Source organism: Vipera berus (genome assembly GCF_964194415.1).
Source record: "Vipera berus genome assembly, chromosome: 15".
NCBI classification, from domain to species: domain Eukaryota; kingdom Metazoa; phylum Chordata; class Lepidosauria; order Squamata; family Viperidae; genus Vipera; species Vipera berus.
The window spans coordinates 10,873,467-10,888,520 of record NC_138218.1 but is presented as its reverse complement, the minus strand read 5'-3'; the positions used below and the strand labels follow the sequence as shown (position 1 = coordinate 10,888,520).

The following is a 15,054-nucleotide window of genomic DNA, read 5'->3' as shown; positions in this document are numbered from 1 at the left end:
GTCAACTACCTTCTCTTGGTCTGAGACCCGGTGGGGGGGGGGAATGAAACCCCAGCCACCGACGTCTTGTGTGGGCCTTCGTCATGGTGTCATAAATAGACCTGTCCTCTAGCCAAGATGCCTTCCAGATGCCATGCATTGTTAGCTAAGCCTTCAACAGGCTTCAGCTGCAGAGAAGATCCTGGTCCTCCGTGCAAATATCTCCAAGCTGAGCTCCTACAGGTGCAACATAGATAGATGCTGGCTTAAAGCCTTAATCAAGCCACATGCTATCTAGACATCTTTTTTGGGGATGTCCCCTGGAACATCAAATGATGTTTATGTGTAACAGGTGGGACTTGAATTGAACGTGAAAGGGGCCAGGCTTTGTTTAGTGACCATGTGAAGTTACAATGGCACTGAAAAAAGTGACTTATGACTGTTTTTCACACAACCAACCACGTGATCAGATTTCAGCATATACTTACGACAGTTGCACTTCCTGGGCTCCTGTGATCTCCTTTTGCGATAAGCAAAGTCAACGGGGAAGCAGATTTACCGTACAAAAGGGTTGCTAACTTTACAACTGCAGGGATTCACTTAAGAACCGTAGTGAGAACGGTCATAAAATGAGGCAAAACTCACTTAACAAATATCTCAGCCACAGAGGTTGGGCTCAATTGTCGTAAGTTGAGGACTACCGGTATTTGATGTTTTTTTTTCCCCCCACTTCCACATCTCCCTCGCTCCCTCGTTTTTCATAAGAACCAAAAGCCCAAATAAATTCACGTCAGTCCATTTCTCTTTTGGAAAAAAGCAACAACAACAACCGCTGCTTTATTTCTTTTTTTTTATTATTATTATTTTCATTTTAAACATTCCTCTTTTTTAAAAAAAAATTCCCTAAAAGCAGAAGTGTTCTTTTTTCACCTTGACCTCTTTATTAATAATTATTATTTCGACACCTCTTTTTAAGTGCCCATTCCTGGTACTTAAAACACACACACACACAGAGTAAATTCACAGTATTTTGGGGGGGAAAAAAGACAGTTCTTATTGCTGAATCAAAATCCAGGCAGAAGGTTGATTTGGAAGTGGTTAGGGCCGGTCCCGTCCTTCCTCAAGAACTTTACTTTCGTCCAGAGGAAACAGCTCTTCCCTTTTCCATAACCTCCACCTTCCTTCTGAATTCTTTGGCCCTTGTCTCCCTTCCCTTTTTGTGTGTGTGTGAACTGGTACCTAAGGGATGCTCAATCCCTAATCAGGAACTATTCACAGTGATACAGTGAGAAAGCAAAGCCTTTTGGATCACTCTTGCCCGGGAGAACAAACAAGGTTGAACCTTATCTATCAGGGTTTCCTCAAATGTGGCAACTTGACAACGTGCGGACTTCCACTCCCAGAATTCCCCAGCCAGCCTGTTTTAAGAGGCAGGGGGAGGCCCATCAGACCAAGCCAGCCATCTGTAATTTTCAGGAGGAGAAGATCAGCCTTTGCTTCCTGAACTTTGCACAACCCTGTAGAAGTTGGAGAAGGCAATTGTTTGGATTCTGTAGTGTTCTGAAGAACTAGCATTTTTTAGGAAGGAAACCTTGGTGGGAAACATCTCCATCGTTTCCCTGCAGCTCCCATCAGGCTGACCGGCTGTGGCTGACGACAGCTGGAGTCTCCCAGGAGGAACATCTCAGATGCCCTACTCTTGGTCTTTAGTGGTGGCCATCACCAACACTGTACATCAGACCCTTACAAGAAGATTTGGCTGGGTGTTGAAACTCCTTACGCGAAACCAATTATGAGCAAGACAGACCAAGCTCAGAAGAATAAACTTAGGAGTATTCAGTGCATCTTAAGTCGACAGAATTTTCTAAACAAGCACAGAAGCGGTCTTCAAGTATCTAAAGGATCCAAGGATGGAGAAGACAACGGTTTGGAATTGTTTCAGAAGACAGAACAAGAAGTTGTGAGAGTTTAAGTCACAAGGGAGATGTTTGGGGCCGGACACCAGCAGATAAGCCCTATCAGGAGATGTCCACTAACGGAACAGAGATCTCAAGAACCAGAAAACCAGATCCTCCAAGATCCCTCCCAAGCTCGATCATCAAATTTAAGAGTTGGAAATGGGGAGAAAATGGAAGAACAGAGTTGCACTGGGTTTTTTTAAACTGAGTTGTGGCAACTTGGCACAGCCTTACGTGTAATGATCTTTAAACTGTGGGATCCTTGGTGCTCTCTAAACTGGGTTGTTTTCTTGCAGACGTTTCATTACCAAATTAAGTAATATTATCAGTGCTAGCTGGTCTTTAAACGCCCGTGGTGTCTTTACCAAGAGAAGGCTCACTTCTGGCTGCTGGAATATTGCGTGAAACGTTTCTCCTCTCTCTCTGGCAGCTTTTGGGCAGAAATAGCATGGCAGAAAGTCAGCTGGATTTCTTTTTTTTCTTTAAAGAAGGCACCTACCCTATCTTACTGGTTTTTAAAAAAAAAAAAATAGAAACACCACCCCCCCCCCCCAAGATGGAGAACACGTTCCCTCCTTCTCTTTGAAACCTAAAACTAAATTCAGTTGTTGTGGCTAGGTTGTTCTTTCAGAATCAACTTTCCAGAACAGGAAAGGGTTGATTTGGGGGGAGGCATGGGCTAAGAGTGCAAGGAGCGTGCATTGGCCCTTGCACATTTACCAAAGGCCCTTGCACACTTTCCTGGGAGCTAGCTAAGCACCACTTTCAAAACAGCTCCTGTCTAATTTGGGGGGGGGGGGGAGAAATCAGTGGGCAGATAGTCCTCGACTTACAAAACCACAAGCCGCCATTGTTAAATGAATCGCTGCCGCTGTTAACTTAGTCAGACGGTTGTTAAGTGAACCGGGCTTCCCCCCCCCTTGACTTTGCTTGTCAGAAGGTCGCAAAAGGGGATCACGTGACCCTGCCACCGTCATAAATAGGAGTCAGTTGACAAGCGTCTGAATTTTGATCACATTTTCACGGGGATGGTGCAACATTTGTTAAGCGTGAAAAACTTTTTTTTCCCGCGCTGTTGTAACTTCGAACGGTCACCAATTGAACTGTTGTAAGTCGAGGACTACTTGCAAAATCCATTTCCCAGGCCATGATTTCCTTGTGGTCTCCTTACCAAGAACCTAATATTTGGGATTAACCAAGGTCAGCTATTTGCCCCATGTCTGTCGGCCTTCTTATTTCCAGCTAGAGGCTGTGAACCACACCAGAGAGGCAGAAAAAGCGTTCTGTCTTTCCTTCTTTTTAAGGAGCAAATATTCTTGCTTTTAGAGCAGAGGGCAGCTCATGCCCAACTCACCTCTCTTATCTAGCTAGAGATATTTACTTGCTCCCACAGTGGACCTTCTCAAAGTCCCAAGGCAACTGAACAAGAATCCAAGCTTAAACTGAAGTTTCTGCTTTATACTAATTTTTTGTATGCTAGCATCTCTTCCTGTGCTCTTTTCCTTGGCAAAGGAAAATATTCTGTATATTTCTGTATTTGCAGGTTTGCATTGATCATTACCCTACTTTCTACTTGGGCACCGTGAGCGCTAAACTATCTTTTAACCGTTCTGCGTCCTGGATCTTCGTTCTCCTAACCAACGTATCGTGGAGAGGCTTTCAACTTTGCTTCCCTCCCCCCTTTTTTCTTTCTTTTTTTCCTTTTTCCAATAAAAAAATAGGGCTCTTTTGCTCTGTGCAAATCCAAAGAGAAGATCTTGGCTGTGCTTGACATGAAGCTGTAAAATGGGAATTTCTAAACAGGAATCTTTTAATTAAAGAGGAAGAAGTCCTCCTTATAGAAAATGAAAGTGTCGATGTGGTTTTTAGAAAAAAAAATCAGAGAAAAAAATAATAAATAGGCAAAGATCACCAAAACTACTGGAATCAAACCAGCATTCGAATTGTCAGCATTCATAGGACACACTAAATCAACAATGAGATGAGCGAGTGTAGAAAGGACCTGGTTTTCTGCAACAGGCAGAAGTTCCAAAGATGCAGTTTAGGATGAAATGAGCTCAACCAGTGTTGTTTCAGCCTGTTTTCAATTCCAGAACAGAAAGAGAAATTGGGGGCGGGGGGGCAGGTGTCTCCTCGGACAATTCCTATCACCCTTACAGTAAATCTTCTGCCACACACATTAAAACAAAAAGAGAACACAATCGCTTGCTGTTTTTCCCCCCTTTCTTCCCCCACCAGGCTCATGGAGACCTGAATGCAGATTAAGGCAAATATGTTTGGCAACGCAAAGCAAACGTCTACCTAAGGCCGCACAACTTGGCTTTTAGAAAAAAACCAAAAATGGAACAGGCACCACTCTCAACCCATCATCCATGGAAATCCCCACTCCACCGTTTTAGCACCACTAACTCAGGTGCATCTATTCACCCTTCCTTCCTCCCTCCCTCCCTCCTTTTCTCTTTCTTTCTTTCCTCCCTCCCTCCCTCCCTCCCTTCCTTTCCCTCCTTCCTCCTCCCCTCCTTTTCTCTTTTTCCTTCCTTCCAACTGATGCCCCCCACCCCTCTTTTCTCCCCCTCCTCCAAATAAAACCCCCTTTTCTTTCTCTATAAGCGGTCAGAGTTAAGTCCACTAGACAGAACATCAGATCACCACCAAAGGGAGGAAAAAGCGAATTTTTAAAAAGCTGGAAGTAGAGCGGGCGTTGGGAATTAGACAGCCCGTGCCCCCCACCCCCCCCACACACACCAGGCTTGAAGGGAGTCCTTAAGTTGAGCTTGGCAAGCACAGTGAGATCCGTTCTGATGGGACAAGGCAGAATGGCTGCATTTTGTTTTTCTGATAAATGAGTTTAAAAGTGCACCTGTTTTTGCTGATTTTTTTTCTCTCTCTCTTAAATATGAAGTGTTTCTCTCTTCTTTTTTTTTTTCCTCTCCGTTCCTCTGTCCCACCCTGTTTTGCCCATTACCGATGCTTTGGGGGTATCACCACTAGGGGGCGCCCATTGTTGGGCCTCCACATGAGGACCTGGGCATCGTTGGCGTTGGGTTTCACAAGGGCACTGGGTGGTATTGGCTCGTTCTTGCTCAGGATCTGGGGCTGTTCCTGAGCAGAGGGTTCCCTCAGTCTGGCCCGGCGCCCGAGAGGTTTGCTGGGCTCCACGTCGATGGCCAGTTTCATCCTCCACTTGATAGTCTGCAGGATCACCATCTCGCTGGTGGTGATGTTGGTGGCCACCAGCCACGTGGTGAAGCTCTGGTCCCGGTGGATGCACGTCAGCTTGGGCACGTTGCTGTCACTCACGGGGACAGCCCAGGTGACGCTGGGGTAGAAGTTGTCATTCATGCTGATGGTGAACTTGGCTTCTTTCTTGGTAGGACCTACAATGGTGCACGTCTCCGTGGTGTTCCCGTACCAGGGATAGTTGACACCATCCGAGTCACTGATGGCTTGAATCTTGCCCTCAAGGAGATCCGGAAGTTCCCAGCTTGACCTGGGTGGAAATATGAGAAAGAAGGACCAGGTTAAAGAAGACCGGCATGAAGAAGACAGAAAAAGACAACGTTCCTGGGAATGAAAAACAAGGTACAAATTTTCTATCCTTCTCCATCCTCAGCCAGCAGTGGAGAATTCTGGGAGTTGAAGTCTACCTGCCTTAGATGAGAAACACTGATCTTGACTAACACTCATCGGCTAATGTCAGACGCTGTCCTAAACGTATAGTTTATGTAGCTTTGCCTTGAGTGGATGGAGCAAAACCAGCAATTGTGGTTTATTCAGCAAACTACAGTCAGACAAACCATAGCCTACAAAGACTGAGAGACTAATCTTCTCAGCCTCCCTTAATCTTCTTTGACAGCCATCCAAATGGGTGGCGGAAAGCCAAGCGATGCGTCTTGCAAAGCCGCCATTCTCTGTTCGTCATCACAACCTCAAAATAGCTTCCTAGATGACTAAACACCAGTCTTCCATTTATTTAAAAGGACAATGGTTTACAAAAGCTTTACCACATACATGCCCCTGGTTGCAAGTGACATTTGAGACTGGACTTAAAAAGTAATTTATTGGAAGCCCCCCCCCTCCCCCAGTCTGGACCCCCATAGTACATTTACATTTTCAACTCACAACACAATCGGGACCAGAAAGTTTGCAACTACCCTCATAATTTGCTAATAAGGTTGGGGGGGGGACCCCAAAACCTCAAAAGAAGGCTTTGCAAATTCAGAAACTCCCCTCTTTTTGCACCTCTTGAACCAAACTAAATTTGAAATTGAGGTTCTCTTCCTGTTTCACTTCCTGCCTGCGATCTGCGGAGATCTCTTTTTTACAGTAGATTCGTAGCAGGGCAGAGATGTTTCCTGCAAAGTGCCAACCAGTCCACGGCTCACCGAGGCATTTCAGCATTTATCTATTTATTTATCTAACCTGCTTTGCAAAGCCAACCCCACCCCATGGTTTGAAAACCATGGTTTACTGCAGCTTCGCTGGCTTGTCAATCCAACCAATCAGCTGAGCTTTATTGAATAAGCATTGTTTAATCAAAGCATGAAATTATACATATAAAAAAACAGGTTAGAGATACATTGTAGAAAAATCTATCGATGCAGTCGCTAGGAATCCAAAAATGAATCTGATGGCATATAATCCATCAGCCGAACTGGGGTGTGATGCAGTAGGAACACTGGACCACTGTTTAATCGTTATTTTTTAGCAGAGTTAAATAAAAAAAAACACAAATGTACACGCTATATATATATATATACACACACACAGTATGTTTTTTTTAAAACACATAAGCTATACACACACAATAGACAACTCATGACTTGTTGAGTCATTATTTCAGAATTATTTCCTTATCTAAAGAGAGAAACAGAATAATTATGACTGGGCATTAAAAGGAAAATGGACATGAGAGAGAGAGATGGATAAATGGGTGGGTGGATGGGTGGATGGGTGGATAGAGATGGATACTGCTCATCTTTGTGACTGTGTGTCTGTTTGTGTGTGTCAAAAGGAGAGGGTTTATTTCCAAGGCAGAAACTTTCGTGACCTACCGCAAGCAACCTGCTAAATAAATAAAAGAAATGCCCAATGAATAAGTAACTACTCTTTGCGTCTGAGGTGCAGCTCACGAAAGCTGATGCCTTTCGGTCCAACGTCTTAGTTCAGGGAAGGTGTGGTGATCAACCTAAGGCAGCCTTCCTCCTCCTCCTCCTCGCAGGTCCCTAATGCGAATTCTCCCCTGCAAGAGGACTTCCTTGACCTGCACATCATGCTCAGTGGTTTCCCGCCTGGAAATCAAGTGAACGTTAGCTGCCTCTGACCAGGAGCATCCTGGTTTATTTCGCCCCGGGCTGCAGCAAAAACAGCTGGGTCCTTTATAAGCCCTGGCAGATCCTCCCAGCCATTTGCAAGTCAAACTTCCTGTGTGCCTGCATGCACATCTGCGGAAACAAAAAAAAAAACCCCTTGGCTGGTCCGCTATCTTCCAAACTCATCTGTTTCTGCAAATTTAGGAAGCCTCTTTGACGTTCACCAGGAAATGCGGCTCTTCCAGGATGAAGGCTCAGCTCCCAAGCCAGCCATGTTAGGGATTTGAATGACCCTTTGGAGACCTTTGACCGAGTGGCCCTCCTGGGTAACTGTTCTGGTATTTCCCCCAGGATGTGCAACTCCAAACAGGGATCCATAGGCAACACAGGGCCACTTCCATAGTTCCCGACTGATGGGCAGCCGTAATTCCGAGGTTATTTCAATCCGATCTCCATCATAAAGTTACATCCTGTCTTTTTTCTTCCCTGGTTCACCCAGGCAGTCCTCGGCTTACGGCCACAACCGAGCCCAGCGTTTATCTTGCAAGACATTTGTTAAACGAGCTTTGCCCCAGTTCTTACGACCTTTCTCACCACAAGGGGATTGCTGCTGCCGTTAATTTAGCAAGGCGGTCATTAAGCGGGTCTGGCTCCCTCCATTGACTTGCTCGTCAGAAGGTCGCCAAAGGGGATCGCGGGACACACACACACACACACACACACACTGGGATGCTGCAACGGACATAAATATGAGTCGGTTGCCAAGTCTCTGAATTTTGATCACGTGACCCTGGGGATGCGGCAACGGTCGTAACTGTGAAAATTGGTCACAAATCACTTTTTTCAGTGATGTTGTAACTTTGAATGGTCACTAAATGGTAGGTATAGGACAGTCCTCGACTTATATCCATTTTTTCTGTGATTATTGGCTGGCTGTCTCTTTGATAGGTTTCCATCTGTTGCTTCTTGTCCTGCCTGCAGGGGCTTTGGAGAATAGCTTGACGGCTTCTTCACTGTGGCAGCCCCTCAAATAAATATTGGAAGACTGCTATCACGTCACCCCTGGTCCTTCTCTTCTTTATTATATGTTTTAGCCTCCGGTCCCCTCGCCATCTTTTTTGCTCTTCCCTGCACTCTCTTCTAGAGTTTCAACATCTTTTTTCTTTTAACAAGGCCAGAATGAAATAGAAGGGGAAAAAAAAGCTCTAATCTTCTTCTGCAGATGGCTGTTTCTTTTTAACGCCTGCTGTTTTAAACTTCCTTTCTGCTCTTGCGCTGGTTTAGACCGGGCTACTCAGAGCAACCTTCCTCTTTTACTTCCTCTGTTAACAGACAGGCAGGTGTCAGGGGTTCCAGCAGCCCTGCGCATTCCATAGTAGCTAACTATGGTTGAGCTTCAGACAATCTTGAGTCGAAAGCCTAGATAAAGGCTGGGAAAGCGCCCACCGGGGCTCTGAGGTCAATGATAAGGCATTTCCTACATCCCAGAGTGATTTAATACCCGAGCTGGCTTTGAGCGCCATAAACTCCTAAGTTTAACCTCAACCAAGTCCAATTCTGGTCACCATATATACAAAAAAGATGCAGAGAAGAGCAACAAAATTGATAAAGGGTCTGGGGGCTAAACCCTTTACGTATTGAATGAGAGAGGCAGTTGATTATGTCTAGTCTAACAAAGAGATGTGACATGATACCCGGGAGGATGACATGAGCAGGGGGTTGGACTAGAAGACCTCCAAGGTCCCCTTCCAGCTCTATTCTATTCTAGCCCTTTCAAGGACTTCCAGAGACCTTGCTGTCTTTCTATTGTTGTTGTTGTTGTTGTTGTTGTTGCTCCTCTTCCAATACTTGAGGAGCTCAACCTATTCTCAAAAGGATAAAGATGGCAGGACAAGAAGTAACGGATGGAAACTTATCAAAGAGAGAAGCAACCTAGAAGTAAGGAGAATTCTATTAATTCCCCAATTAACCAGTGGAACTCCTTGCCTCTAGAAGTTGTGGGTGCTCCATCACTGGAGGTTTTCATGAAGAAATTGGATAGCTATTTGTCCAGAATGGCACAGGGTCAGCTGCTTGAGCAGGGGGCAGGTTGGACGAGAAGACCTCCAAGGTGCCTAACAGCCTTATGATTCTCTACAGAGTTTATATTTATGACGGCCACAGTGTCCTGGGGTCACGTGATCCCCTTTTGCAACCTCCTGGGGGAATGGGGGAAATTCGCTTAACAACCACGTTACTAACTTAACAACTGGAGTGATTCACTTAGCAACTGTGGCAGGAAAAGCCGTAAAATGGTTGGGAAACGTTGGGCTGTATTGTGGCCGTAAGTCAATGAATTTTTGGGCTTAAAACCATCATCCTCAAACACGCCCCGTTCTTTCCCTGACAGTTAACGAGGACAAGAAAAATAACTCGAGGATGTGGCCGTAACCAGCCATCCAGGAGAATCCCCTCCCTCAGGATAGGGCTGTTTTATTTTTTCTACAAAGAATAAATGAAAACAAAAAGAGGTAAGTGACTCAATTTTTTTAAAAAAAATATAGAAAGCCAGATGAGAATAAAGAATGTAAGTTGTTAAAAGTGAGTGTGAATTTTTATGGACTCGGTCGAGTGACTGCATTTTGACAAACAATCAGCCTGGCTTGGGGACTTGAAAATATTACCAATTCGGCTCTTTTTAAATAAAACCTGATTATTATTTTTTAGGAAGATAATGATAAATTACGATAATGAACATTACAAAAGGATAAAGATAATATTTTGTTAAATAAGAAGGCCCGAGGTTTAAAAGTCTAAGCAAAGGGGGCATCTATGGATCTGCAGCTTTGTATGAGTGGGGAGCTTTGGGGTATAAAATTTGCAAACTGTCCTCAAATCATTTTGTCCCATCCTCTGTTTCTCCTGCTATGAAATGGGAGGGATAATCTCGATCTCTGTCGCAAGAGTTGTGAGTTCTGATGGGCTTGCAGGGGTGATTGTCGTAACTCAGTCACTGTTGGTCCTCCAGAGGTTTCGTGTGTTAAACCGAGAGGAAGTTAAGAGGACGAAATGCTGATGGGTGCAAAACTCTGTTCCCCCCCCCTCTCTTTTCCACACACTAAGCCTACATATTCTGGGGTTGCACAATATGCCAACCCAGTGTTTCTCAAGAATTGGGCAACGTGAAGAGGGGTAGGGTTTAACTCTAGCATGCTTTAGGATGTGTGAACTTTAAGGGCCTGAATTCCTAGCATGCTAGTTAAGGGAGTTGGGAGTCCACCCATCTTAAAGCATGCTGGCTGGGGCATTCTGGGAGTTGAAGTCCACCCATCTTAAAACATGCTGGCTGGGGCATTCTGGGAGTTGAAGTCCACCCATCTTAAAAGATGCTGGCTGGGGGGCATTCTGGGAGTTGAAGTCCACCCATCTTAAAAGATGCTGGCTGGGGGGCATTCTGGGAGTTGAAGTCCACCCATCTTAAAATTGCCCAGGTTGAGAAACACTGCACTACCCCTTAAATAAACCTCAAATTATATCCTGCAAAATGCATAGAGAAGCAGCCTGGCTTGCAACAACGCTAGTCCTCCCAGCCATGTCAACCGCCATGTGTCCCCAAAGATGGCCACTTACATGCCATGATCGCCATAGTAGTTATAAAACTCCATGTGACTGCAAGCCTGTATCCAGCCTACAATCCAAGTCTCCTTTTGGGGCACTGGAGGCAACAGGACTTGAGCCGAAGCGCGGAAATGTGGGGTGCGGTATCTCAACACCACGCTGGATGACTCGTCAATGTTGGTGGGGAGAGGGTCAATGGACGCCTTGACCTCCAGGACGGTGATGCTTTCCCGAAACCCTTTCCCCTTGCAGTTGATGCTCTGGATGCAGCCCATGGCCCAAAGTACCAGCACAATCGCCAGGAGGCACCAACAATCTTCTTCATCGGTCAGTTCAAAAGTGATATCCATAGGACAGAAGACACATTCTCAGTAGAAGACTTTAAGCAGTTTATGGCAGGCTGAAGAAATCGATTTTTTTTTTGCCCTAGAGGCCTACTAGGGCTAAAGTTCTCCGTGCCACTGAGTCAGAATGGGTTAAATCCACTGCTTTCGCTCCAAAGCAAGAAGATGCAAGTCCAATCATCCACTTTTGCTTGATTTTTTTTTTGGGGGGGGGGAAAGACCGCTTCCAGCTGACTTGGATTCCCTGATCGGCGAGTTACAATCAAAAGTCAACTTATATTCGCTTTGATATATTTCTTTGGGGGTTTTTTCTTCTTCTTCTTCTGTTTTTAATCTTTTAAAACAAGATGAAGGCGAAGTCTATGCAAAGGATATATGCATCTCTTTCATCTGTAGGCTTCTCGGTGGGTGACCGTGTCAAGTTTTCACTTCCTGATGGAGATTCATTCATAACTTCCCCTTTGCGAAAGCAAGAGAAAAAAAAACGTTTTTTGTTTTCGAAAGAGCCAAAGGAATTTTTCAAACATTGTCTGAACAAAAGCCCAGTTTGATATATTTAACCCATAATCTCTTATTTATCCCCTTCTTTTTTAGCTATTAAAAAAATGTCCAGGTTTAAAAGAAAAAAAAAGCACCATTCAAAAATAGCTTAGTAAATAGTCCCAGTTTTCTGGTCCTGCAGATTTATTTATTACAAAATTTATATGCTGCCCATCTCACCAAGCAGCTTACCACACGTAAAAGTAACAGAATAATAAAAGCTGAAAGCATTACATGGATAAAAAATAGCATTCAAGCGAATTAAATAAAAATTAAATAAAGTTTGTTCTGTTTTGTAACCGTAACGGAAAATCAGAGATGAGGTCCAAGTGGAAATATTAGGAAATATATATCAGTTGCCTGAACCATGAAATAGATGGATAGATGGATAGATAGATGGATAGATAGATGATAGATAGATAGATAGATAGATAGATAGATAGATAGATAGATAGATAGATAGATTAGAGAGAGAGAAAAAGGATAAATGATGAGAGAGAGAGCGACAGAAAGAGATTTGGGCCACAATACAGGCTGCTAAAACTTACAGGAGTTTTAATGATCCAAAGTCCACTTTTGTCTTTCAGAATCTCTCAATACAATCTGCACTAGTTTTCAAGGTGGGTTACAATTTGTGGTTTTGCTTAACAGTCCAGCTTACAGTCACTGTTTTATAAATAAGCCATGTTACTGAGGCTAATCAAGACATTCCTCTTGACGCCTCCTAAGAGCTCTTAAGTTAATAGACACGTCTGTCCTTCCTTCCTTCCTTCCGTTTGTAGATTTCTTTAGTCACATCCGCCAAAGGGTATGAAGGACAAAAATAAGAGGATGGAAGCAAGATGTCCCTGTCAGAGCCATTAATTCAGAATTGAGCTAACCTCTGAGCCAGGATAGTATCTTGCCAGGGTCTGAAGCCATCACTTACCTTTGGGCAGGAATATTGTTAATAATTCTATTCACCATCTCCTCCTTTCACCTTTTGCAGAGATTCTAACATATCCAGCTTTTCACTAAGTCCTAATCACAGTGGACAATTCCACCCCCACCCCACCCCACCCCCAAAAAAGCACTGAAATCGCCCGTCTTTTTTTTCCAATCAGCAGCTACACACCTAATCTCCCACGCGTTGTCCTCCAAACGCGAAGTCGGGGTGTGCTTGGAAGGCCAGGCGGAAAAAGTTTGGTTTCAACTTTTCTCTCGTGGGTTTTTTTTTCCTTTCCTTTTCTTTTGGCCCCTTCTCTTTCCCTCTCTGGCGGGTTCTTAATTTTTCTCTTCTCTCTCTCTCTCTTTCTCTTTTTTCTCCCCCCGCCCCAAAACCGGGTCTGAGGCTCCTGCGCTGGCTGCCCACTGTCGGCTGCAGGGCGCCCTAGTCTGTGCCCACCGCCGCCAGCGGCTTGCGCATCAATCGCGCCTTTGGTGACCGCGCGGCGCACCTCACAATCGCCGCCCGCGGAGGCGCCCCCGCCTGAAAGAGGCGCGGGGGGGGCGGGGGGGAGGCGGCCCCGGCGGCCGGCAGCCCCGCAGGGCTTCCTCTTTGGCGCCCCCTCCCCGCCGGCGCTTCCTCCTCGCCCTCCGTCTCTGGGCGCGTCTGCGCGTCCTTCCCACCCGGCTGGGAAGCTGCAGCCGCCGCGCTCTTCCTCGCCTCCTCTTCCTCGCCGGCTCCAGCCTCGGCTTCGCCTGCCTTGTGCTGCTGCCGCCGCTTTGCAGCGTCTGGCCAGCCCCGGCGGCGGCGGCGGCGGCGGGGGAGCCAGGCGCAAGGAAGCGAGGCGCTGGCGAGGACCCGCGCGCCGGTGCGTCTTCTGCTCCCGCTCGCCTTGCGACCGCCTCTGCCGGCCGCGGAGAGGGTCCTTGGAGGCGCGGGGCGGGCAGTTCCCTGGCTCGGCTGGCTCGTCCCTCCGCTGCCCTTCATCCAGCCGCGAAGAGCCTCCTCCTCCTCCTCCTCCTCCGAGGATCTCCGGACAGTCTCGCTCTGGCAAGCTTGCGCGCCGCCCTCCGCTGGGTTTCAAGGCTGTTGGAGAGGAGGAAGACGCCCGGGCAGGCAGGTCCTCTGCAGGGTGGCCGACACCTTTTGGCCACCCCCCTCGGGGGAGAGGAAGCAGTGCCCCCTTCCTTCCCCAAGGAGCAGCCCGCGCGTCTGGCTCCGGCTGGCTTGGATCCGCGGCCACCGTCCGCGCAAAGGCGGCGCCGGCGCCCCGTCTTCCCAGCCGCGCGCCAGGCAGGTGCGCGCCGCAATCCTGACGCCCGGTTGGCCTTGCCCTCGCCTGCCGCTGCTTCGGGAACAGGGAAGCGGGCCAGCACCTTGGACTCCGGCTCCTTTGCGCCCTGCTTGCGCGCCTCGCCCGCTTCTCTGCCCTCCTCCTCCCCTAGGCGGACAGCGGGGCAAGGGGCGAGTGGCAGAGAAAGGCAAGGAGTCCGGGGGCCCCGGCTTCATGGGGTGCACCGGAGACCAAACTTTTGCAAACCAAAAAATAAAATAAAAAAAAATCTATCTATCTGTCTATCTATCTATCCATCCATCCATCCATCCATCCATCCATCCATCCACCCATCAAGACTACTTGGGCGCCTCCACTGAGCAGGTTGTTTTATGCTTCTCCGCAAGTCGATATGTGCAGTCCGTCCTGAACGCCAACCCGGCGCCCCCCTCTGGGCTGTGTGGAATCTCTCAACAGATGGACGAGCCCCCTCTTCCTCCCTTCCCTCTTTCTCTCCCTCCCTCTCCCCCTCTCCAAACTGCAGCACTTTTGAAAGCACCAGGCAGTGTCTTCCAAGTTTAAGGAACGATGGGTATTGTAGTTTTAATTCCGCCTTCGGATTCCCCCCACCACCACCCTTGGTAGAATAAACCTTTTTTTTTTTGCCTCCGAGTTGTGACTGCGGATATGTGCAATCCGAGGTGCCTCTCCAGTGGTGCTGGTGTGGGATTAAGCGAGGGCTGGGTCTCTGCATGACCTTGGCCCAATTCCACCTCTTGATGTACTGTTGGCAGAAAGCAAGGCAAGCTAAAAGGAATTTTTTTTTCCAGGATTCAGAGTGACCTGCAATGGTAGCTTACGGTCTTCTGGATCCTGGCGATAAGCTGGTGTGGAGCACAGAAGCCAGGCTGGAATGTGGTGTTTGAGATAAGACCCCTTCAGGAGAGTTGATCCCCGGGCGGCAGCTCTGAGCCGGCCTCTGTCAAGGGCACTTGCAAAACCCAAATGCAGGAGGTGCGTAGATCTTACCCCAGTTGGGCTCAGGCCTGGTGGATTTGCTCTCCAGTCAGAATTACAGAATAACAGAGGTGGAAGGGACCTTCGAGGTCTTCTAGTCCAGCCCCCT

The 15,054-nt window shown here is 47.0% G+C and overlaps 1 protein-coding gene across 2 annotated transcripts; it reads right to left on the bottom strand.

The window, feature by feature from the left end:
• Positions 1-4,551: 4,551 nt before the first annotated feature.
• On the bottom strand, positions 4,552-13,213 carry FAM78A (family with sequence similarity 78 member A). Of its 2 annotated transcripts, none has more exons than XM_081339651.1 (3): positions 12,845-13,213; positions 10,859-11,649; positions 4,552-5,427 (listed from the first exon to the last, which is right to left on the bottom strand). In XM_081339651.1, exons 2-3 carry the CDS (start codon positions 11,194-11,196, stop codon positions 4,899-4,901), a joined length of 867 nt encoding a protein of 288 aa, XP_081195777.1. In that variant the 5' UTR covers positions 11,197-11,649; positions 12,845-13,213; the 3' UTR covers positions 4,552-4,898. The 2 variants fall into 2 exon arrangements, with proteins under 2 accessions (XP_081195777.1, XP_081195778.1); XM_081339652.1 differs by having other exon boundaries at positions 10,859-11,622.
• Between the last annotated feature and the right edge of the window lie 1,841 nt (positions 13,214-15,054).